This window comes from Zootoca vivipara, chromosome 10 (assembly GCF_963506605.1).
Source record: "Zootoca vivipara chromosome 10, rZooViv1.1, whole genome shotgun sequence".
Taxonomy (NCBI): Eukaryota; Metazoa; Chordata; class Lepidosauria; order Squamata; family Lacertidae; genus Zootoca; species Zootoca vivipara.
The window spans coordinates 43806827-43832382 of record NC_083285.1 but is presented as its reverse complement, the minus strand read 5'-3'; the positions used below and the strand labels follow the sequence as shown (position 1 = coordinate 43832382).

Here is a 25556-nt window from a genome sequence, read left to right as displayed (position 1 = left end):
AATGGATGACTACCTCCAATGCTGCCTGCAAGGGCTGGCAATCGAAACTAGCTCCTCACCTGGCAATCAGCCAGTTATGCTTGTTGACTTGCTAACTGGATAGATCAGTTGGTTAGAGTGTGGTGCTGATAAACAAAAGAGGTTTAAAGACTCTCTCAAGGCAAATCTTTAAAAATGTAGTATAAACACTGACAACTGGGAAACACTGGCCTGCAGGCGCTCCAGCTGGAGAACAGCCTTTACCAAAGGTGTCATGGGCTTTGAAGACGCTCGAACTCAGAACGCAAGGGAGAAACGTGCTAAGAGGAAGGCACGCTTGGCAAACCCTCGCCATGATCAACTCCTGCCCGGAAACCTATGTCCCCACTGTGTGGATCCAGAATTGGCCGGACTCACTGTTAAAACAGTGTTCATGGAAGACAATCTTACTCGGCTACGAGTCATCGCCAAAGGAGGAGGAGGAGGAGGAAGAGGAAGAGGAGGTGCTGATAACTCCAAGGTTGCAGGTTCGATCCTACATTGCAGGGGTTGGACTAGCCAGCCATGTACACCATGCACCTTGCCCTGGGGAGGAGGTACCATTCGTTGTTCCACCTCAAGCAGCAAAATATCCTGGGCTGGCCTTGAGGACCTTCCTTAGCAAAGGAACAGCTACAGGAACTGAGAGGGAAATGGGAAAGGACTGCTAGATTCTGCTGCCACCTGGTGGCGGTTAGACTGAACAACCAAAGGCATGTCAAAGGCACCAGGCTGCTTGTTCAGGTAACATAGGATACTGCTTTATATACTGAGTCTTACCATTGGTCCGTCTAGCTCAGCATTGTCCACCTCCACAACATCCTTTGCTCATTTAGCAGTTTGGGAGGAAAGAGAAATATAGTGTCTCTTTCTGCAAGAATATGCTATCATTTTCAACATGCAGATGTCAGAAACATTACTTCCGTGTGATCCAGTTTTTCATGTTGGTGACATTTTGTCCTGAGATCTGGTGATCTTTTTCTGCTCAGGCCTTCCATGGCAACAGTCTCTCTCTGCTGGACCCTGAAACTGTTTCTGCAAGTGAGGGGGGTGGTATCTGCACCAGGTAAAAGCAGAAGGGAGCTGTATCAGTTCAAGGAAGTAGAGCGGGCAAAGGAAAATATTGCTGTGAGCTTCAGCTGGTTTTTGTTCAGGGTAAACCTGCTGGGCAGGTCTGACGGGCTCAACCCTTTGTTATGTAAACGGTGGGAAATAAATATTGCTGGAACATCTCACTGCTCAGAGAAGTGATCTGCCGCATAACAATATCCAGGCATATTTCTTGTTTATTTTGACAAGGCAGAATTTGATCTTATTAATACAAAATACAAAATAATAATAATTAGTATTCTCTTCAATATTAAAATGTATTTTACATGTTAAGAGCGTCTTCAGGGCAGCATGTTTGAATAAGGTGGTTTGCTGTCTTAGAAAGGCAGGTTTGTATCAGAAGATATATTCTGAAGCAACAGGCAAACAATGAAATGCATAAACAAGGTCACAGCTCCACCACACATTTAAAGCACATGGCTTTCCCCAGTGAATCCTGGGAACTGTGGTTTGTTAAGAGTGGTGGGAATTGTAGCTCTTTGAGTGGGTAAACTACAGTTCCCAGGATTCTTTGGGGGGAAAGCAGTGTGATTTAAATGTATGACATGAAAGTGACCCCAAACACAACAACGATGCAAAACAATTGCTTTCCGCAGAAACTTTGTATATTTTCCTCTTGTGATAAAAGCAAGAGACACATGACAACATGAGTTGTTTAGCTTTCTTTAGTTTTGCCCAAAGTTGTTGAGCAAGATTGCAAAAAAAAAAAAGGACGTTTTGAGCTATTTTTAAGGAAAATTGTCCAAAACAACATTGCCGGCATAGGTTTCCATATGTCTGGATTTTCCCAGACATTATTAGCGGTTTCCGCCCGGACACTGCTTCTGACTGTAGTATTCTGGCTATGTCCAGGAAATTCGAGACGTATGGCAACCCTAGCAAAAATGCAAAAATCCAGCTCAAAGGCTCCAGGGTCACTTCCAGAGATTTTTTGTTTATGCTCATTCATCCTGATTTATCCATACAGTCTTTGGGGAGGTTAGAAGGCGTCTACTGTTTATTGAGCATCCATTCTGATTTGTTTGTGGGGAGGTTACATGACTTTGCATAAAGAGATTGTGGTTCCACTTTTTCCAATAATTTCCTCATCACTTTCCTTACTGCAAAAAGTCTGGGGATTTTTAGAAGTGGGTTTGATGCGCTGCGCAGGATCAACAAATCCACATTAATTCAGTAACCTGAATTTGTCAATATGTGATTGAATCTCACCCGCAAAATACCAACAGTCTGGCAGTAGCCTCGGTGGATTTCTTGGTGTCTTAATTTATCTGTCAGAATGGTTGAAACACTGAGAATCTTCTCTCTGCTACATGCCCTGAATGTTTTGAAAACTGCATTTTACATGGAGAGACATGTGCCTAGGGGATGGGCCAATCAACCAATTTCACTTTCTCTCAGTTTTTCATCTAAAGTTCAGTTCTCCACATCTGTTTGCGATTTTATTCTATTCTTTAAAAAGTCCACATGAAAATTCACCGGCATTTCAGTGTGGATTTCTCCTCCTATACACATTTCTGTATGCAATTTCCCCTAACATAATGCATTGCTGTATGTTTTCTTCAGTAACATATGCAACTTTATACACATGTTACTTGGCTGGCGACATGAACTTTAGGACTTGGGGGAACATGACTTCCAAAGAATGCTTGAGTTTTGGTTTGCGTATTGTTTTGGAAAATGTGGGTTAGGAAGGTTTGCCTTTGAATGAAAACCGAATCAAATTTCTTCTCCATCCATGACCCAGAATGGGGATGGTTATTCCCCAAAGCCCAGTGGCTAAAGAATATGTCACTGCAATCACAGAAATTACCACTGGAAAGCCCCTGCTGTACCCATTGGGTCATGCTTCCACATGTCACATTAGCCTGTTGCAAAAAACAAAACAAAAAAAAACCAGGGTCTTGGAGCACTACCTAACAAGATTATTATGGCTTAAGCTTTTGTGGAGTGGAGTCCATTCTTCATGCAAAGACTATAAGGCGTTGTATGCAGGGTTGACCTTGCACCTTGTTTGGAAGCCGCATTTTGCACAAAATGCAGCTGCCCAGGTGTTTAGTGGGACACCCGGCTTAACACATATTCAAGTATCTGCCTGTAAACTACAGAGCCATGTTCAAGGTTCTGTTCCTGGCAATTAAAGCACTAAAGAACTTGGGGCCCAGTTACCTAGTGGATGACCTCCCTCAGTAACGTAAAACAAGTTGATCTTTTAGATCTTCTGAGAATACCCTGATGATGCTTCCACGCCTAGCAGATTGTCTCTTGGTGACAATGCAAAAGCAGGCCTCCTTGGTAAAAGGACACCCACCCTCTCAGTGGCCTCCCTCAGGTAATTTGTGAGTCAGTGGCAGCAGTTAACAACCTTCAAATTGCCCTTTTTCTCAGAAATAAATCCTACAACACGGAACTTTAGCTGAAGTAGGAAATTGAGCGAGTGGAATTAAATAAATTACCTGTTGAGGGGAGGGAGGGAAGTCTAAGCTTGGCAGAGCTATTTGCTGTATAGTTGTTGATTGCTGTATGATGTTAAAGAAACAAAAATAATAAAATAATAAAAATGTATTGGGGGGGAGGGGGTAAAACTTACGTACATGTTTTTCCCAAGCTTTCTTGAACTCTGACTCTTAATTTGAGCAATTTCAACCACGCAAGTTTGAAATTGTGCAAGTTAATTTCATGCAAGATGTGACTGTACTGTACTGTGGATTGGCAGGGGCGGGTCATAGTGAAGTGTGAGAGGGAGGAAGCAGTTGGGCACGCTGGAAATCTGGTTGCACATTTCACCCTCTTCAAAATCACCATCCCATTGCATCTTATTTAAGAGACAAGAGGCAAGGGAAATCAAGGACTGGCAAATCCACTTGCATGGGAGGAAGAGGGCAATCCTGCATTTCCTCCTAACCTCCTAGTTCTGTAAACACTGATACATTTGCCTACCACTTTTGGGACGCAGGTGGCGCTGTGGGTTAAACCACAGAGCCTAGGGCTTGCCGATCAGAAGGTCGGCGGTTCGAATCCCTGCGACGGGGTGAGCTCCCATTGCTCGGTCCCAGCTCCTGCCAACCTAACAGTTTGAAAGCACGTCAAAATGCAAGTAGATAAATAGGTACCGCTCCAGCGGGAAGGTAAACGGCGTTTCTGTGCGCTGCTCTGGTTCGCCAGAAGCGGCTTAGTCATGCTGGCCACATGACCTGGAAGCTGTACGCTGGCTCCCTTGGCCAGTAAAGCGAGATGAGCGCCGCAAACCCAGAGTCGGTCACGACTGGACCTAATGGTCAGGGGTCCCTTTACCTTTTAATACCACTTTGCAAAGAGAAGTAGTGAAGGTGAAAAGGGAAAGGTCTCCAACAACCGCAACTTGCTCTTACCTTTTGCTTTCCGTGAAGTGTGTCTCCCCTCCCCTATCAAAAGGCACTTCACAACCCAAAGGAGATGTTTATTGGTTTTTTACTTTATTCTTTCTTTTTTTCTTTCTCAAAAAAAAAACATTCCCCCCCCCCCAAAAAAGCATTTCTGTTAGTGCTACTTACAGAAACCTATTGGGTGTGTGTGAAATAATGCAGTGCCGCTAGATCTCCTCAGCAATTTTAGAACTCTTCCCAGTTGTGCTTATCAAAGCTGGTAGCACGGTGGTCTGTGATGAATGGGTGTGGAGAAGAAATCCAGGCATCTTCAAACAAGGATGCCTTTAAAATCTACCAGTTAAGCAGACAATTCTGCAAGTTACCTGAGCAAGGAAGTTTACATGGCAGTCTCTCAAGACCGACTTCCATCTAGGTTTACTGGCTGACCATTGAACATTAACGGTCCCCCTCAATGGTTTTAGAAAATATGTTTTGTATGGCAGTCACGACTGGCTTGGATTATATCATGCTGACCAGTATCTCTTGAGCTGTCCGGGCATGAAATCAACCAACAGAAGATTTCTGAAGGCTTTCCCACAGACTTGTTCTGAGGGCCCTTCCTAGAGTGCCCTACTTATGTCCTACATCAGATGACTGCTCTCTGCTGTAATGTCTCTCGCTCTTCAGCCTGAAGCAGTTGTTTCTCTGCCCAGTCCAAAGTCACTTCCGGACAGCCTGTTCATGGTCATCCTCACTCGTTTGCACAAAGTTTGCAGGGAAATTGTAGCACAGAGCACAACCTGGCAAAATGCACGCTACAAATGGGAAAGAAACGCACCTTTTGCATAGATTGGGGGGGGAGAGAGCCTTAAAAGAACAAAACAAAATGACTTTGGGACCTATTGACCACTACAACATGAGCAGACATGGAAAAGAAGGGTGAAGAAGTGCCCTCCACTCAGGCTAGCCCCTTTGGGAGAAATAGCTTCCCCAAGATAATGACAGCCTGAGCTCAGGAATGAGAAGGGTTGTCCAGGACAACTTTCTGTACAAGCCACCCACCCTCCCAAAACCATAGCTGGCTTTCACCGGATGGCAGGTGCTGATCGGTCGTTGGTCACCGTTGGGCGCAATTTGACTGTAGCGAAAGGATTGGTACCTCTAGGAAGAGGAAAAAGAAAGGTGGAGATTAAATTTTTGGAAACGCATTCAAGCCAACCACATACAGTTAACTCCATTACAACATAAAGGCTACCAACACACTGGATACAATCCGTGGTCCTCAGAAAAGTGCCTGGTGTCAGATGAATTACTAGATTAATAGATACGGTCAGATATTACCAGATATGGTCTTCCACAGAGTGTCCTAGTTTTGATGGACACTCTGGACAACAATACCTCAAGGACTGCCTTCTCATATGAAGCTACCCCAGGGGTCCCCAGACTTACCGGGCTTCGGGCCGGTGTCCGCCGCGCCGACCGCGCGGCGGGCCGGAGGGCAGGGGAGTGCGCGCCCGTGCGCATGCGCACACGCACACGGGCGGAAAAAATCGTGCCGTAAGAGCGGGCGGCGGGGGTCATCACGGGCCGGATTGGGAGGCCAATTGGGCCGCATCCGGCCCGGGGGCCGTAGTTTGGGGACCCCTGAGCTACCCGGACCCTGAGATCATCTCATGAGGGTCCTCCATGAGAGGTCCAGAGGGTGGCAACACGAGAACGTGCCTTTTCTGCTGTGGCTCCCCATTTTACAGGGAACCAGGCAGAGGGCCTTCTCGGTAGTGGCACCCACCCTGTGGAATACCCTCCCACCAGAGGTCAAAGAGAATAACAATTACCAGACCTTTAGAAGGCATCTCAAGGCAGCCCTGTTTAGGGAAGCTTTTAATGTTTGATGGATTTCTGTATTTTAATATTTTGTTGGAAGCCGCCCAGAGTGGCTGGGGGAACCCGGCCAGATGGGTGGTGTATAAATAATAAATTATTATTATTATTATTATTATTATTATTATTATTATTATTATTGAATGCTCTCCCCAGGGAGGTTTGGCTGGCGCCTTTATTATACTGTACACCTTTAGGTGCCATACAAAAATATTTCTCTCCAACCAGGCCTTTGGCTGATTGACATCCGATGCCCTTTTTAATGTGTTATGGGGGGGGAGAGAATTATTGGGTTATCTTTATTCTTATTTTTATTATGTGTTTTATGTTTTTAATATTGTCATTCTATATTGTGAGCAGCCCTGATATCTACGGATGAAGGGTGGTATATAAATTTAATAAATCATCACCATCATATTCTGGGCTTAATAAGTTAGATGTGTACAAGCTCCTTTACACAAGCCATGAGCGAGCCAGGAAGTCTCTCATTAACCTTAGCTTCCATTTTAGCCAAACAGGGAAACTATTGTTACCAGACACTTCTGGAACAATTCAGGGTATCAAAACACTGTGCTTTAATATCCTGGCTTGTTCCAAAGCTGGTGGCTGTAGTTTTCCAGTTCAGATGAAACAGAGAAATGTGGTGAACTAGATACTTCCTGTTTTGATCAGGGTTTGCTCGAAGGGTCTGCTGCCTGGGCAGCCAAAAGGCTCTTTCATCTCAGACTATTAATCAATGAATATCTGAATGATGAGGTCCATCTTTTCATGATATACATTAAAAATCATCAAACATCACCATTGAGTTAGGCCAACTGGACTGTCCCTCTTTGTATTTGAGACCTCCTGCATTAGGAAGTGTTGGGTATTGTAACTCCAGACCCTCCAAGAGTCCCTATTTTCCAGGGACGTCCCTGATTTACAGAAGCCGCCCCAGTTTCCAATTTGATCCTGGAACGTCCCACTTTTCCTTAGGATGTCCCTATTTTCATTGGAGAAATGTTGGAGGATATGGAGTTATCCGACCCCTGAGCTGTCTGAAGGCAATCCTGTATAGGGAAGGGGTATTTTTTTTAATGTTAAATGTTTTATTGTGTTTTTATATATGTTGGAAGGTGCCCAGAGTGGCTGGGGCAACCCAGTAAGATGTGTGGGGTATAAATAGTAAAATTATCATAATGGAATGGGATGTCCCTATTTTCATTAGAGAAATGTTGGAGGGTATGTAAGAGGACAAAATAATACTCTTTGACTGTGTGTAATAGGAGTGGGGAACCTCAGGCCCGAGGACTAAATGTGGCCCTCTAGGTCTTTCCATTTGGCCCTTGAGACTCCCCAGGACATATCCATTCACAAACTGCACCTCTTCTCCCCAGACCGCAGTCCTTGCCTACCCTCCTTGGCTGTATTTTGCATGACTGGGATGTGTTCTTGAACTCTGATAATGCCACTCACTTGCCTGGATGGAGGCTAGAGGGTGTGTGTGTGTGTGTTGTTTGTTTGTGTAGAGGGTGTACTCTACTGGTCACACCCACATGTGGCCCCCAGAAAGGCATGTGGCCCTCAAGCTGAAAATGACTCCCTGCCCCAATGTGTGAGTGAGGTGTGGCATCATCACATAGTCCAAAGAAATACAGTTAAAACAGGGTCCCCCAAACTAAGGCCCGGGGGCCAGATGCGGCCCAATTGCCTTCTAAATCCGGCCCGCGGACGGTCCAGGAATCAGCGTGTTTTTACATGAGTAGAATGTGTCCTTTTATTTAAAATGCATCTCTGGGTTATTTGTGGAGCATAGGAATTCATTCATTTCTTTCCCCCAAAATATAGTCCGGCCCCCCACGAGGTCTGAGGGACAGTGGACCGGCCCCCTTCTGAAAAAGTTTGCTGACGCCTGAGTTAAAAGCATCTCTTAAAAGTAATGGCATTAACATATGCAGGGAGTATATTGTTCAGAAGAAAAAGGACACATTTACCTGGGAAACAGTTCTGGGTGATTTTCCCTCCCTGCTGGCTTCTGCAGTAAAGAAGAAAAGAAAAGAAAAAAGGTGAAGGCTGAGAGAGAGAGAGAGAGAATACCTTATGAATTTTCAACAGAGACAAAATGAGAAAGGAAGGGACATGCGAAGCACACAGGTATAGGCTCAAGTGGTGTCTGCACTCATACCGGTAGTTCGCAGCTGGTCAGAAGCACATCCAATACACATCCAAACAGCCCCCCCCCCCAAAAGCAACCCCCAATTTACATTCGCCGATCCATTCCACTCAATATCAAACCTGGTTGTTCAGAGTTTATAGTTTTGCTTTAAAAAAATATATAAGTTACTGTTCAGTTGTTGCAATGAAATTTACTGAGGGTGTGTGTTTGCTTGCTCGGTTTGCCTATATTCCTATCCTGGAGGTTAGGTCCCCCAGGGGAAGAGGAAGAAGCCTGTAGAACAGGGGTGGCTAACCTTTGGACCTCCAGATATTGTTAGACTCCAGCTCCCACCGCCCTGGCCATTGACCATGCAGTCTGGGAATGGTGGGATATACAGTTCAGCAATGTCTAGAGGGTCACAAGTTAGCTACTCCTGCTCAAGACAGACCTGCCTACTGAAACACGGGTGACAGGACTCATTCATCCCAGAATGGCCTTCTCCAATCTGAGCAAAAGGGACCTCGGATGCAAGTCCAGTGTTGCTTATTGTGCTGCTTTGTTCCCCAGGATTTCTTACTTGCAAAGACTTCGTCTGAAAAGGGAAGTCACGTCAAAATCCCTCCAACATGGTAAGCTTACAAAATCCAGGTCATCCACACAAGGCAGATTTTGACCTGGGAATGCTTTCGTGCCTGTTCAGGCTCTCTAGATGTCTAAACACTTCAGCAACACACCCAAGGCTGTGTTCACACGAACAGAAAGAAACAGCGTTAGGCCCTCCAGGCGTGCTTATTCCAGAGGTTGGATTGGTTTCCATTGGCATATGTTCCTCTTTTACGCATATTTTGTTTATGAATTTATAATACCTATTGCCTGTCATATATACAAAGGTAAGAAGCTTTGTGCATTCGTGATCAGGACAGTTATACATAACTCCACTTTCAATACTGATTATGCCTGCAGAAGTTTCCAGGCAAACATACGGCTTCCTTTCCAATCAGTGCATGTCCTGTAACTTTCCTGCTGGAATTCTGTAACTTTTTACATTGCAAGGTTGTTGACTTTTTGCCCTGCTTTTGCCGTGCTGTAGTGCCCCTCCAGATGGCCTTAATACAATAACACTGGGGAAGAATCCCAGAGCAACTGTAACGTTGTGTGGATGGTCCAGTATAATTCCACAACCGATGCATTATCATTGTCTCAATGACAAGTTGGCCCACAAATGCCAAACTGGGTGGAGTCTTTTGTCGCCGTAGCCAACATAAGTGTATTCTACCTGGCAACAGCTCGCCAAGGGAGAGGTGCTTCCGAGACCTGCTACATAAGATGTCCAACATTTGTGGGTATCCTCTTCCTTTTCTTCCTCTGCACGCCCCCTCCCAATTTCCTCAACTCTCTGGAGTAGATTTTCAGGGTACAGAAAGGCAGCAATGGATGCTCCCTTATGCATTCACACTCCACTGAGCTTTAGATCCGTAATCAATCATTATTGTGTTTTCTGGTCATTCTAAAAAAAAATTAAAAATGGTCCCAATTCCATCTGGGCATTAAATAAATAAATATTGCTGAGAGCTGCTTTGGCAGCCAAGGAGAGGAAGACCAGGTCTTTGTCTTTTAACAGTGCAGGATAAGTTATTAATCTTCTTTAACCAGGGAGTCTAATAATAATAATAATAATAATAATAATAATAATAATAATTTATTATTTATACCCCATCCATCTGGCTGGGTTTCCCCAGCCACTGTTGTTGGCTCCCAACAGAATATTAAAAACACAATAAAACATCAAACATTAAAAACTTTCCTAAACAGGGCTGCCTTCAGATGTCTTCTAAAAGTTGTTTATTTACTTGGCATCTGATGGGAGGGCGTTCCACAGGGTGGGTGCCACTACCGAGAAGGCCCTCTGCCTGGTTCCCTGTAACCTCACTTCTCACAGTGAGGGAACCGCCAGAAGGCCCTCGGCGCTAGATCTCTGTGTCCGGGCTGAACAATGGGGGTGGAGATGCTCCTTGAGGTATACTGGGCTGAGGCCGTCTAGGGCTTTAAAGGTCAGCACCAACACTTTGAATTGTGCTTGGAAGCATACTGGGAGCCAATGTACTTTCCTCATGTCAACCGCTCCAGTGGCGTCCAACTTTTGTAACAGTATGAACATGGGTGTGTAAAGGACATCTTTCATTTCATAAAGTGCATTTGTTAAATTGAAGTAACTATTCGTGTGAACATGGCCAAACTCTCAGTCCACAGCAAGCAGCAACCACCCACCAACCCCCTTGGGTTTTCCATTCATAGAAGCTGAGAATCCGCCAGACCACAACACTAGCATCCTTTTGCTTCCAGGACAGGCCCTTTGGAAGAGATGCTCCATAGTGCTCAGTGGAGGAAGAGAGAAAAGGAAGGCTTCTCCATCAGTTGGCCAGGTGGCCCCACCCAAGCCCACGTTCAACACTCAGCGTCCTACTGTTAGCAGAAAGAGCTGCTGCCCCGGAGCCACCAGAAATCAGGCTGAGATGTCATGGAGAAGAGGAGTGAACTGAAGGGACCCTGGGGAGCGAAAGAGAAGGGACTGAGGTGCTCCCTCTGTCTGGGTACCAAAGCAAGGGGTCAAGGTGGCTATGGATGAGGGTGGCGTGGGATGCTATCCTTTGAGGTTGTGGGTGGCTACTGTAAACTGAAAGAGAAGAACAGCTCAGAGAAGGACTGTCCTGAATGAGGACAATAAGCAGATGCAACGGGAGGTATTGCAGAAGTACTGAGATGTCTATCTAGGACGTCCAACAGAGAATTGCAGGGGATTTCCTTACCCAAACTAAATGCCGTGTTAATTCCACAAATGAAATCATGTCCTGTTTGCATCGCAAGGGAAGCCTCCATTGGTCCAACGGATGCTTCCTGTCTGAAGCAAATAGCAGCTTCAGGGGAGATGATTTTCATTAGGAACAGGAGAAGGAATAAACTCTCCCCTCCATGCCCCTTGTGGTTCCCAAAGCTGCCTGGGCCCCTGGTTACCTTTTTTAAAACCATGCACACCCATTCACTCATGTTACGCTGCAGGCAGATCCACGCTATACATTTAAAGCACATCTAAGGCACATGCTTCCCCAAAGAATCCTGGAAACTGGTTGGTTAAGGTGCTGGGAATTCTAGCTCTGCAGGGTGGAAATTATGGCTCCTGGGATTTTTTGTGGGAAGTAAATGCACATTGAGTGTGCTTCAAATGTATGATGTGTGGATCTGCCCTCAGTCGAGTTTGGTCCTAATCTTCAGGGTGAAGTACTAATGGTACCGTTGTTGCAAGAAATGGGCTCATGTAAAAGGGTACTTTTAGGGTAGCTATTCTCATCCTACTCCCTTCTTGTTTTCAGAACTTGTCATCTGGTTCGTTTATCTTCTCGTTAGGTGTCATGCATGTCCTTCTCATCAACAAATTTCCAGTGGCTCTGCCTGCAGTTCGTTTTGCAGACCCTGCTGCTGATATTGGCTAGTCAGAGAGAGCGCCGGCCAGCTGCCCTCTTAACCTGTTATCTGCATGAGAGGGAAGCGTGGCAGCAAAAGCTCCCCCCCCCCCCCAACGGTAGAAACTAAGCAGTCTGCCACTCGGGTGAGAGAACCGCATCTGCTCTACCCAGTGGCAGGAAGGAAGACAAGTTCAACACACAATGCAAGCTGGAAAACTGGGCCTCTGCTTGCTGCTGAAGGGAGGAGAAAAGGGAGCACTCCACGCCATGGCACAGGGCATCGGCGTAGCCAGGATTTATTTTAGTTAGGGAAGGCTTCAGATTGGGGGCGGGCAGAACAATGTTATCTGTGACACAATTGGTCAGTTAAGGATGTTTATTTATTTACTTGATTTAGGGGAGGCGGCTGCAAGTGGCTATGCCCCTAGGACACGGGTGGGGAAACTTCAGACCAAGGGCCACTTTCCTATCTGGGGGAACCTTTCAGGGGCCACATACTAGTGAGAGGCCAAAGTGGGCTGAGCAGCAATTGATATAAATTTTATCTTTGTACAGTTGGCTTGTTTACACACACACACACACACACACACACACACACACACAGACACACAGACACACACACCTCTGTCCTCTCCATCCAGGCGTTGTCAAGAGGCATTGAGGGGTGGGCAGAGGAGATGTGTCAGAGGAGGGGGGTTGTGGCCTGGGAACTGTCCCAAGGGCCGCAAGGGAGTCTGCATGTGGCCCCTGGGCCTGTGATCCCCCACTTGCCCCATCGCAGGAGGTAGGTGGCCGATTCATGCCATATTGTGGCGGGGGGGACACATCCACTGAGCTCCACTCCAAATCATAGAGTCAGTATAAGCAAAAGCAGAACAAGGCCATTGTCTAGAATCTAGATGATGTGGTGATTTCCTGCAGCTATGTGGCTCCCATAGCCACCTAATTAGCCCTTGCATACAGATCTGGAGCTGAATGACAGACCAGCCCTTTGTTGGCAGCTGGTGCATCGCCTGTGTAACTTGTGAATCGAATCTGAGCCAACTGTCAGAAAGCAGCAGGGGTGGGGAACCAGGGGTGTTATTGGACTTAACCAGGGGTGTTATTGGGGAACCAGGGGTGTTATTGGACTTCACCTCCCACCATCATGCTGGCCAGGGCTGGCTGGAGTGGGAGCTCAACAACTTCTGGAGGGCCACAAGTTCCTCAACCCTGCTGTGTATCGTTAATTCATCCAAATCTATTGCTCTGTTCCTGTAGCCCGCCCCCCTGCAACAGGTTTCCCAAACACCCCCAAAATGGCACAAGCACTTACCTTTGAGTCTGAGCTGGCTGCGGTGCTGGCCGAGCTGCTCCGGCGGCTGCCTGCCCCCAGCAGAGCAGGAGAAGGACCTGGAGACTGAGGTCTGCTGGGGCTGTGCCAGTAATTGCTGGCTGATGGGGTGCTGGGACGATCCAGGAGCTCATCTACGCTGCGACTACTCCGCAGAGGAAACATTCTGAGAAAGTGGGGGGGGGAGAGAAAGACTGGCAAAAGCTGTTGGGGTGCAGGGGGCACATTTATGTATTTGGCCTTGACTGGTTGGAGCCAGAATACCTGAAGGATTGCCTGTCTCCACATATACCAGCACGTTGAAATTCTCACCAGAGGCTAATGAACATACGAAGGATTTTTTCCAAGAATTCCACAGGAATTCCCCAAATAAATAAATGACATGCCTAACTAGCACCAGGGAGGCAGCCTTTTCAGTAGCTTTGCAATGTTCTTCCTGGAAAGGCTCGCTGGGCACCCGCTGACATCTTTCCAGAGCTGAGCAAAAACTTGTATTTCCCATTTCCCCAGTCTTTTGCTGAACTGTTTTACTTTTGATGCTAGCTGTATATATTTGCTTCTTTTTGAACTTATTTTAATCCATGAGTTCATTTATGGGGGCGCATTGAACAAGGCTTCGCCCAAGAACAGGGGTGTAGGAAGATAGGGGTGGTAGAGGCAGGCCGCCCTGAGCGGCGGGCTCCAAGGTTCGCCATCGCAGCCGCCCCGCCCCCAAAACGCGCGCCCCGCCCCGGAACGTGCGTCATGCCCCTCCAGGAGGCGCATCACGCCCCCAGAATGGGCACCAGCCCCGCCCCCAGTGCCAGAGCATGAAGCTCCACCTCTGCCCAAGAGCAAAGAACAGCACGTCTGAATATCACCATGGATGCAAAGCAAGTTCACTGCACCTGGGGGTGGTCTCCTCGGGGTCTCTCGCCTCCTGCAAAGGCTTCACAAAAGCTTCAGGAAACCAGCCACTTCTGAAACCAAAACACATGAAAACAGTCACCTTTTATGTCCATTGTCACCACACCTTTTATTATGGGATGTTAGCGCCTCAGGTTCCCTACAATATAAGGGATACAGAAGATACAATTACAGTTCTAGGAGCCCTGCTCTGATTCTGCATTTGATAAGACTGAACTGATGAAATGCTGTGAGGTTCAAAAAACCTGCATCTCTTGCACTAAGTTTAGATGTATTGTTTTGCTTTTAAGACTCAGAAAACTGGACCTGGAGAAATCACTATAATTCCTCCACATTTACTTGCTCTTATAAATACGTTCCCATGCAGCAAAAGGGAAGTATAAAGGTAAATTTACAATGGTAAACTGTCATTAGGAGATGCAGGTGGCGCTGTGGGTTAAACCACAGAGCCTAGGGCTTGCCGATCAGAAGGTCAGCAGTTCGAATCCCCGCAACGGGATGAGCTCCCGTTGCTTGGTCCCAGCTCCTGCCAACCTAGCAGTTCAAAAGCACGTCAAAGTGCAAGTAGATAAATAGGTACTGCTACAGCGGGAAGGTAAATGGCATTTCCGTGTGCTGCTCTGGTTCATCAGAAGTGGCTTTGTCATGCTGGTCACATGACCTGGAAGCTGTACGCCGGCTCCCTCGGCCAATAACGCGATATGAGCGCCGCAACCCCAGAGACGGTCATGACTGGACCTAATGGTCAGGGGTCCCTTTTACCTTTTAAACTGTCGTTGACTCTCCCTTTCCCCACATGGGGCTCTCTAGGACAGGCATCCCCAAACTGCAGCCCTCCAGATGTTTTGGCCTACAGTAAAAAGGTAAAAGGTAAAGGTAAAAGAACCCCCGGACGGTTAAGTCCAGTCAAAGGTGACTATGGGGTTGTGGTGCTCTTCTCGCTTTCAGGCCGAGGGAGCCGGTGTTTGTCCGCAGACAGCTTTCCAGGTCATGTGGCTAGCATGACTAAACCGCTTCTGATCCACAATGGAACACTGTGGCGGAAACCAGAGCACATGGAAATGCCATTTACCTTCCCGCTGCAGCGGTACCTATTTATCTACATGCACTGGCGTGCTTTCGAGCTGCTGGGTTGGCAGGAGCTGGGACAGAGCAACGGGAGCTCACCCCGTGGCGGGGATTCGAACCGCCAACCTTCTGATTGGCAAGCCCAAGAGGCTCAGTAGTTTAGACCACAGCACCACCCGCGCCCAGAGGCTGTAAAGTGCAATAGCCCCGATCTGAACTGATCCCCTAGATAAGCTCCAAGTCAAAGAAAAACATGTGTGGTGTGCATAAATTCAGAAGCATGATACAAATTTCAATACGTGGTCCGAAGCCCTAAAAGCCAAGAACCTCCTCAACCTATTCCTGTACTCTCACAGATCCATGTGTGAGCAGACTTACGTGGATGTACCTTCCAGCTTGCCATACAGCCAGCCATTTTGTGCTTCTGGTATCAGCACGGTGACTATATCTCCAACGCTGAACTGCAAAAGGGTCCGGTTGGAACCAGCGGAGTGGGGTGCTATGGCTTGGACTCTCAGCACACTGTTGCTGCTCCCCTCTTTGCCCCCAGCTTCTGCTCTTCCTGCTGCCTGCTCCCCAAAGGAGCTGGAACGAGAACGCTGGCCGGTGGAAACAGAGCCTGCAAGAAATTACGAGATGCTAGTTCTCTTGGAGGATCCCAGCTTTGCTAGAAAAGTGAGCTATATAGTTCACATGAATTTATCCATAAATAGGTCAAATGACACTTGTAAACAACAACAACAATAACAACTCTGGAGTTTGTCTTTGGCAGGGGTGGAGAACCTGTGGCTATGGCTTGGACAACAACTGCAGTTATCTGTAGCCATTGGCCATGATGGTTGGAGCTGATGGGGGCTGGAGTCCAGCAACATCTAGAGGACCCCAAGCTCCTCATCCCTGGTCTATGGATTAGATAAATTGCCATATTTGTCTCTCATATATGTAATGCCACATTTACTCCATAGAGATCATTGTGGCATACATGATTCTCTCCTCCTCCGACCACTGCATTATCATAACCACACTGGTTGTTGGTAGGTTGGTAGGTTAGTTTGAGAGATAAGGACTGGCCCAAGGTCACCTTAATGCTGGCTGGCTGGAGATTTGAACATGGGTTTCGCCAGTCTTAGTCCAACACTCTTAATTTCGACACTACAATGGTTCTTAAGTGTTCGGGTCCTATGGTTCACCACTGTCTCCAATGAATCTGAACACACCACGCCTACCCATATATCAGGAATCCCAAGGCATCTTGGGGAAATGTTTCTTAATGGAGAGTCTTCATCCACTATCAGATGGGACAACCTGACTCCTCTTGAACCCAGGATTCTCCCTCTCCCCTGAAACATCTTACCGATAGAGGGAGTTCTTTGCAGGGTTCTCCTCCTTGTTTCTGGCTGAGAGGCAGGCAACATTTCTGCCGTCTCCTGTGGGAAGGAACTGGCGCTTCGCCCTGTTATCACCGAACTGAAATCACCCAGAGGCCTCTGGGGCTGCAACAAGGAGATGAGAGGAAGAGCAGGCACTTTGTGAAAACCATCCCAGGGGAGAGGATCCTTGGAAGGAATCCTTAAGGCATCTTGTCATCTCCTGTGACACACTCTGGGCCAGACGCCCAGTTCACAACCACTAGAAATCCTGAACTGCCAATCAACTTATTTGGGTGGCTGACTGGGAATTTGTGTTTTATGAACGGGGAAAATAAAAACTACCAATTTTCTCCACACCATGCCTAATGTTATTAACTTTGTATTACGTTCTCTTTTAGGGTGCATAGGCATCATACCTATAAAGCACTCCCTGCACCAAAAACAGGAAAAAAGGATTATGGGAACTGTACCCCAGACAGTTAGAATCTCTCTTAACAGTTCCTGGGATTCTTTGTGAGTGGGAAATGTACTTTAAAGGTTTGGTATATGCATGGGACTAAGTCATGTTTTTTTTTAAAAAAGCAAACAAACAAACAACCAAACCAAACCAAACCAAAAACACCATTAGATGGGGAACGTTTTTTTAGTCTGAGCTAGGCATTATCTTTTGGGCAACCACCTTGAGTCATATGCCAGCAGTGGATGGGACAGAGGCAAAAGTTGATGGAGCAATGAATGTACAGTACATTTCACCTTTATACAGTTTCTACAGGCACCCACCCACCTCCCTCTTTAGCCTCCTTCTAGGCAAAGCAAGAGGCAGTCATAAAGTTCAAGGACACATTCCAGCCAGGCAAAAACACTCAAGGTGGGTGTGAAACAAGGCCAGTGATAGGTATGGCTAGGGAGGGTGTGTGGCTTGGGAATAGTTTCAAGGGCTGGATGGAGAGGCCCAGAGGGACACATTTGGCCCACAGACCTGGGGTTCCCCAATCCTGATTTAGCTTTCCATGGTAAGGAAGTTGGTCCGACCCCCAAACCCACTTGGGTTGCCCTTTTTCTGCACCTTCCCTAGTTCTGGGATATCCTCCTTGAGATTGTCCAGCCAGAACTGCACACAGCATCCCAATGACCGACTTAGGGGATTACGGTATACCCCAGGTGTGCTTTGTTTCATAAACCTTTCCCGCCCAAGGTTTCTTTCATCTTCTTACCATCTCGAGATGGGAAGGAGCAGGAGCTAGAGAGCCAGATGCATGACCTGGGCTGAGCGTTGTGCCGCTGAGCGAGGCTGGGGCAGGATTTCGGGTGGCTTCCAGCTGTTCCTTCCACAGCGGCGCCTTGCTCTGAATGATGGCACAGGCCTTCGCAGGAGGAAAGAAGACAATAACAGAGTCTGGAGAGTATGATGACAAAGGGGGAAGCAGGAGGAAGCGGGAGGGGGAATTGGGAGTTTATTCAAAACGGCAGTCCCAAAGATTGCACCAAGGAGAAATCACCACTACCACCAATCTTTGTCTAACAGGAGAGATCCCACATATTTCTGCCTGCTGAGTAAAGTTGTAAAAATGGCCACTTGATGCTATATTTAAGAGATTCAGAAACAAAACCAAACAATGCATTTGGAATATATACAGGCAGGTAGCCGTGTTGGTCTGTCGTAGTCGAAACAAAATAGAAAAATTCCTTCCAGTAGCACCTTAGAGACCAACTAAGTTTGGCATTGGTATGAGTTTTCGTGTGCATGCACACTTCTTCAGATACACTGAAACAGAAGTCACCAGACACTTATATATAGTGGGAGGGTGGGGAGGGGTATTAACAGTCGCCAACAGGTTTACCACACCTATCAGCCCATCACCCATTCCCACCACCCTTCTGAGTAATACCCCTCCCCACCCTCCCACTATATATAAGGGTCTTTCTACACGGAATTTTTCTATTTTGGAATATATACAGTTATGCAAACTGAACACTTGTTTGTTCAATATGCAGTGTTTGGTTATGTTATTTGTAGGCAATTTGATTTGACTTTGCAGAATTGTGCTGAGTACTAAAGTTTCATCATCGGGCAATGGATACCCTACCTTCCCCCGTTTCTGAGCTTTTAGCAAGCAAATAATGTTAGCTATATATTTCCCAAGTCTTGGCTGCTTCCATGAGGGCTAGAAACTTGGTATCTTTGAAATCCAGATTCTTAGGGTTCCTCAAGCACTGTCACATTCTAACATTCTATGATTAACTGGGTGATTTGTGACTATTCATGGTAAGCACTGGGGTCTCTTGCTATAGTGAAAGCCTCTTGGTTCCCTCCAAGAGACGGCTTCTCAACCAGACTCCCTTTAATACAACAAATGAGGAGCCTGCGGCCTTCTGGGTGTTGTTCCACTGCAATTCCCATCGGCCCCAGCCAGAATGGCCAATCATCAAGGATGATGGGAGCTGTAGTCCAGCAACGCCTGGGGAGCGTCACGAGTTCCCTGTTTCTCCTTTAATGCCAAATTAAGCCATCCCCTCCACCACCAAATCTGGGTGTGCTGAGGCGTCCTTCCCCTACATAGCTCCCTCATATTACATATGTCTTACCCTGGTGTAGAACTGCAGGAAGTTATTGGAGAGTAGCTGGTGCTTCTCAGCTAGGAAGCGGTAGCGGCGTTTCTCCTCCAGCTCAGCAGCCTTCTGGCTCTCGGTGACAAATTCTTGCATCTCGGTGTGCAAGCGCAACATGTTCTCCTGGAGTGAGGGGAGAAAGGATCGCTGTCAGCCTTCCTCAGAGTGAGCCCTCTGGGGCCCAAGCGTGTGCTCACACCTGCTGCTTCGCTGCAGCCCTTAGAAATTCTCTTTTATTATTTTTTTTGTTGAGCGACTAGTAATTTTAATTTTTTACGGCAGTAACACCACAGCACTCTCTTGGGACACCTCACCGAGAATTCCTTGTTCTGAAGAGGTACCCCCTTCCTCAGAGTGAGGTATAGGAATGGCCGGAAAGTGCTATGAGGAGCCCCACAGGAGCTGGCTGAGCAGCTGGCAGCTGGGTGGGTGAACTGGGGAGTCAAGCAGGCCCAGGGGCACTAACTCGTCATATCTCCTCGCCCCACACCAAGAGGCAATTTTCTCCATGTATTTATTTATTTTTGCTTTGCTTTTCCGCCTTTCCTCCAAGGATCTCAAAGTGGTGTACATCTCTCTCCCCCTTTCCAAATTGCCCTCACAACAACTCTGAGAGGTAGGTTGTGTTGAGAGGCAGTGACTGGCCCAGGGTCACCCAAGTGAGCTTCATGACTGAGTGGGGATTTGAACCCTGGTCTCCCAGGCCATAGTCCAACACCCTAACCACTACACCACGAGTGCTGAGCTTCAAATGGCAGCACCCGAAGCAGTTCTGTCTCACCCACTGGTGCGGACAGACTATAGTGGTGGGTGCATGCCCTTTAAAAGCACAAGATCCCCACTCCCAATTGTCTGGAAAGCCAATCGCAATTCCACTCCTATCTTTCAGCTGAAGAGCAATGACTGGGCAGTGCCAAGGGGCCTCCATATTGTTCCACACCTTCATCTCCCAGACATTCTTGTCTCGAGTCCTCTCCATTCTCCACAGATCCGAAATGCATTTATCTATGTTGGCAGTTCTGCGTCTGTGTTCCTTCTCATATCGCTGACGGCTATCCTATGAGCAGGCACATTGAAAAGGTTTTTAAAATATGTACATATAAGGACAAAAACCTGAACTCCCGGCTAAGGGGGGGTTGGGGAGATAGAGAGACCCAATCCCTGCACAATAGTTTGCTGAAATAAATTTGAATACAGTCAAACCTTGGTTGTCGAACGTAATCCGTTCTGGAAGCCCATTCGGCTTCTGAAATGTTCGACAACAGAGGTGCGGCTTCCAATTGGTTGCAGGAGCTTCCTGCACTCAAGCGGAAGCTGCATCAGACATTCGGCTTCCCAAAAAGCGTTAGAAAACTGGAGCGTTTACTTCCGGGTTTTCTGGGTTTGGGAGCCGAAACATTCCAAAACGGAGGCATTCGGGATGTGAGGTTTGAGTGTACATTTAACAACAACAAAGTACTTTTTCATTGCTCCTGAGTCAAGGTACACAACCACACCATACTTTTATGATACCAATTGAAACAGTCATGGTTTTCCCCAAAGAATCCTGGGAACTGTAATCTGTTAAAGGTGGTGAGAGCTGTTAGGAGACCCCTATTCCCCGCACAGAGCTACAGTTTCCAGAGTTATCTCTGAAGAATAATTTACTGTTAAACCACTCTGGGAATCATAGCTCTGTGATTAGGGGTCTCCTGGCAGCTCTCAGCACATTAGTCTGCTATTCTGTGTTACAGTGCTGTGTGCAAGGCCAAGGCCTTTCAAGAGCCAAAGGGGTGGCTCAAAGCGGAAGACAAGGGCAAGACAGGCACTCACGTTGATGAACTGCACATCCAGCTTAGTGTTCTTCTCCATGTGCTGCAGCAAGTCTGCATGGAAGGTCTGCGCCTGCTCAGAGAAGAGGAAGTTGTTAGGAACCAAATCAGCATCACTCACCTGGCTCAAAAAACTGGGCATTAAGTGGGAAAGCGGCCGTAGCCCAGTGGTAGAGAAAACATGCTTTGCATGCAGATGATCACCAGCGTCTCCAGTTTCAAAACAACAAGTGATGGGGAAGACCCTCCTCCTGCCTGAGACCCTGGAGAAATGTTGCCAGTCAGAGTAGACAACACTGGACTAAATGGACAAATAGGCTGAACGTGAGCAGATCCCTATGTTCCTAAATAATTATTAGCAGAGCTCAGAAGACTGAGGATGGTTCAGGTAGGGATGGGGGAGAAATGTGATTCAGTTGAAATATAAAGGCAATTCTGCCTAATTCTCACTTTCTGAAATAATCCAAGAACCAAAACACAGCCATCCTTCAATATTCACTAAATTTTGCAATGCAGTACTCCAGTCAAGTAATGTGTACAAAAATGCATATACTGGGGTCAAGTGTGCATTTAAAAATGCATATCTTAGCAAAAACAACACACAAAAATGCATTGCATTAGGGGAAAATGTTTTGCAAAAATATGGACATGAGAAGAAATTGCATACAGATGTGGATACTAGGAAAGAAAATGCACTAAAATGCTGGTGGATTTTCATGGTTACTGGTACTTTTAAAAAATCTCAAACGGATGGGGAAATATGAAGAACTGAAAGAAAGATTGGAGGCAGGGATGGAAAACAGAGAGAAGCTGAAATTGACAGATCCATTCAGATCCCTGAACCCTGGAGAACTGTGACCAGTCATGTAAACTAGACTCTACTATAGAGCTAGATTAGGATGGCCACAACCACCACCTCCCCCACTTTACAGAGGCCATTCCTGCCTATTGATGTGAGGTAGACAGCCACCCAATATCATTTTAGACACCTGCCAAAAGCTTTATTTCAGCATGCCCATAGATAGGTATATATTTTAGATACTGTCAGGGTTTTTGAGACTACTCTTGAGTAACGACCCTCCACATGCTTGTCTTTCAGGAACTTTTATTGGTGCACATTATTTACAGTGAAGTGAGCTGCTGGTTTCATGTCTCATCAGTCCGATTCAGAATCTGGCACTGCCCCCTTTCACGACCTTGACCAACATAAGAGTCGCGGGACAGTAAACCTCCTCCCCTTTCTCCTCCTCCTTAATTCCAGTGTCGGGGGGGGGGAGGTCTCTGGCCCGTCCTCTCTTTCCCCCTCCCTCTCTTCCTGTATGAGGAGCAGTGGCTCTTGGATGTTGCCAGAGCTCTGGCACTCCCTCTCCGTCTCATGACTTTCCCCTTCCGACCCTTCGCTTTCATTACTGCTGGGAGATGGGCTGCTCTTGATGGGGGGGGGCTGTTCCCTATAAGCCCTCCCCCTTACAGATACCTATATTTTTACTTGTTCTACACTGCTTAGAGAGTTTTATGGCTGAGCATATATGGAAATCTTTCTAAGCATAACTATGTACAGTAAATATAAATAAATAAAGTACGTAAATAAAAAATAGTGGCAAGCAGTTGCAAACATGTACAGTGCAGACTCACACATGTTATTCCTTGTGCATGAAGAAAATGTAAGTAATAGGCAAGCAAAGCAACAGGAAAATAAATTCTCCTTTCTATTACACACATGAAACCCAACCACCATCTTAGAATCACAAGCAAGAGACTCGGTTATTTCCCTATGCAACCTCCCATTATTGCACAAATTTCCCTCCCAGTAACTCACGACTGCTTCCAGCTTGCGGTTCAAGTTAATTTGGGTGTCAGACATCTGTATCAAGATTTCACCTTCGAGAAGGAAAGAAAAAGAGAATTCTTTGTGAAATTCTTAAACAAAAGTCAAGCCCTGCTGGATCAGGCCAAAGTCCCATCAAGTCCAGCATCCTGTTCTGACAGGGTGACATGAGGAAGAATGAATTCAAGGGCAGATAAAGACTGGTGAGGAACTTTGCCCTCTAAAAGTTATTACAGAAATTGTCAAACATACTACATACTGAAAACAATAAATGACCTATTATCCAAGTGCCAGTGATATATGACCTTATGCTAAGTGTTATCTTGGAACAAAAGTTCAGTTATGATAATTACTTTGATAACCTGTATGAAAAGTCTGTGAGAAGCGATTCAGAATGCAATCTAGGGTAAGTCCTGTTTGACTGCTGTTGAGGCTCAATGTGTGTAAGATTGCATTCTTTGAAGTTAAACCAAAGGTATGGAGGGTGGAGCTGATTTCCTTTTTAGCTGTCTTTAAAATTGAGTTTCTAGTTGAAAACCAGTTTTAAAATTTCTGAACTACATGAGCGGATGAAGAAGAAATTAAATGGAATGTAAAATATTATGTTGCTCTGTAGGATATTTTCACACAAGACTCTAAAAAAGCATCTTACATTTCTCACATGCCATTTGAATATAAGCCCATTCATTACAGTATTATTTCATAAAGGTAAAGGTAAAGAGACCCCTGACCATTAGGTCCAGTTGTGCCCGACTCTGAGGTTGCACTGCTCATCTCGCATTATTGGCCGAGGGAGCCGGTGTACAGCTTCCAGGTCATGTGGCCAGCATGACAAAGCCGCTTCTGACGAACCAGAGCAATGCACAGAAACGCCGTTTACCTTCCTGCTGTAGCGGTACCTATTTATCTACTTGCACTTTGATGTGCTTTCGAACTGCTAGGTTGGCAGGAGCTGGGACCGAGCAACGGAAGCTCACCCCATCGCGGGGATTCGAACTGCCGACCTTCTGATCGGCAAGCCCTAGGCTCTGTGATTTAACCCACAGCGTTTGGTTTAAATATGAACCTCGTAATCCACTATGCAATTATATTTATATTTGTATATTTATATATTACAGTGTTATTTTCCTTGTTCTTATTACTGTTTTTATAATTACTTTCAGCTTGATGTTTCATTTGTTTTTTGTTTACCATAAAATAAAATAAAATAAAATAGAAGTCCAGCATTCACTCGAAGAATGCCTTTATCATAAACAGTTCTCTTCTGATTTCTGCCTCAAGCAAGAGTTTAAAATGAACTATGGTTTCACATGAACATGGAGCTTCGTAGTGAACAGTGGCAGAGGAAGCTGCTCGGGCACCCGGAGTGTGCACCCAGGGACGGGGCGTCGCTATGTAGCGTGCATGTGCGGCGTCGCTATGTTCGACGCACGCGCCGTACGTAGCGATGCCGCACAAGCGCACTATGTAGCAGTTTGCCGGCGGCGCAGTGCCGGGATCCTCTGCTCGTGGCTGCAGCCACAAACAGAGGATCCTCCACATGTGGCTGCAGCAGCGTGATGGCTGCTCATGCTGCCGCCTTGTCACCCGAAGAGACGTGGCACCGGGAGCGCACCGCCGCCCCGTCACTCCCCCCCCCCCCGTTGCGACGCCACTGGTGGTGAACACTGCCAAAATGTTTTCTCTCCACTCCTCTCCTGGTCTGCTACCGGGAAAGAAGCCAGAGTCTGGCTTGCTGCAATGTCCAGACCCAGGCTTGTGGTTTGTTTCTCTGTAAACAAATCACAAGTGATAACCAAGGTTCAGGTGACACAACAAACTAGGCTCTGGCTGGATTCCCAGCAGCATGAAAGTAGCAGGAACAGAGTGAGAATTTTTCAGTGCACACTGCACACTCCTGTTAAACCATCGTTTCTTTTAAGCTATGTTTTAATATGACATGTGAACCCAAACTCTGCCCAAGACCTCTAATGCTTCCACTGTGGGAGGCAGTAAACCTTTGAATTTGAGTTGCTGGGAATCCCAAGTGGGCGAGGGTTGCACTCTGGCCCTTGGGTTCGGCTTGATCTGGTAGGCCACCATGAGAACAGGATGCTGGACTAGATGGGCAATTGGACCTGATCCAGCGGGGCTCTTCTTGAATTCAGTATTATAAAAATATAGGAAAACAATAGGCCAGTTTCATCTCTAGACTAGGTAACATTCTGCAGCTCTTATTTCTCAATTATTTATTGAATTTCTATACCGCCCTATACCCGGAGGTCTCAGGGTGGTTCGCAGAACAAAATCAAAATACAAAACCGCAATATATATAATCAAAATAAAAACAACCACCCAATAACACCCCCTGCCCTCTGAACAAACACAGGAATGCAGCCAGGGAAATATGTGGGGTCAAGGACCTGCAGAAGAGAAGAGAGCAGCAGCAGGAATCTTACCCAATATTTGTGAAGTAGAGCTCTGTAGGGCTTGCTCCCCGATCTTTTGGATTGCTGTAAAGTAGACATCAGCAGCCTCGGATAACGCTGCAGAAATTTCAAAGAGGAGAATTAGGAGGCTTCCTCTCCCTGCTTGCAACTCCCTCCTCATCTTTTTTGCTCCTCCTTCACAGCGCTTTCCCCTTACTCTCCATTTCTGCTTTCTTCCATTTGCTGCCGCCCTCCCTGGCCCACCCCTCCT

General features: G+C 46.6%; 1 protein-coding gene across 3 annotated transcripts in view; it reads right to left on the bottom strand.

Moving 5' to 3' along the window:
- Positions 1-451: 451 nt before the first annotated feature.
- Positions 452-25556, bottom strand: part of BAIAP2L2 (BAR/IMD domain containing adaptor protein 2 like 2) — a 28192-nt gene continuing 3087 nt past the window's right edge. Inside the window, exons 3-14 of one of the 3 annotated variants that reach the window (XM_035128364.2) lie at positions 25316-25402; positions 22869-22930; positions 21051-21122; positions 20179-20295; positions 19215-19361; positions 17843-17992; positions 16613-16751; positions 15637-15877; positions 14172-14240; positions 13267-13450; positions 8327-8367; positions 452-5633 (exon numbers count right to left, since the gene is read on the bottom strand). In XM_035128364.2, the coding sequence (XP_034984255.2) occupies positions 5558-5633; positions 8327-8367; positions 13267-13450; positions 14172-14240; positions 15637-15877; positions 16613-16751; positions 17843-17992; positions 19215-19361; positions 20179-20295; positions 21051-21122; positions 22869-22930; positions 25316-25402 (1385 nt within the window). In that variant the 3' untranslated portion in view covers positions 452-5557. Of the gene's footprint in view, positions 5634-8326; positions 8368-13266; positions 13451-14171; positions 14244-14952; positions 15041-15636; positions 15878-16612; positions 16752-17842; positions 17993-19214; positions 19362-20178; positions 20296-21050; positions 21123-22868; positions 22931-25315; positions 25403-25556 lie in introns of those variants that run through there. The other 2 variants (XM_035128363.2, XR_009558278.1) reach the window with 2 other exon arrangements.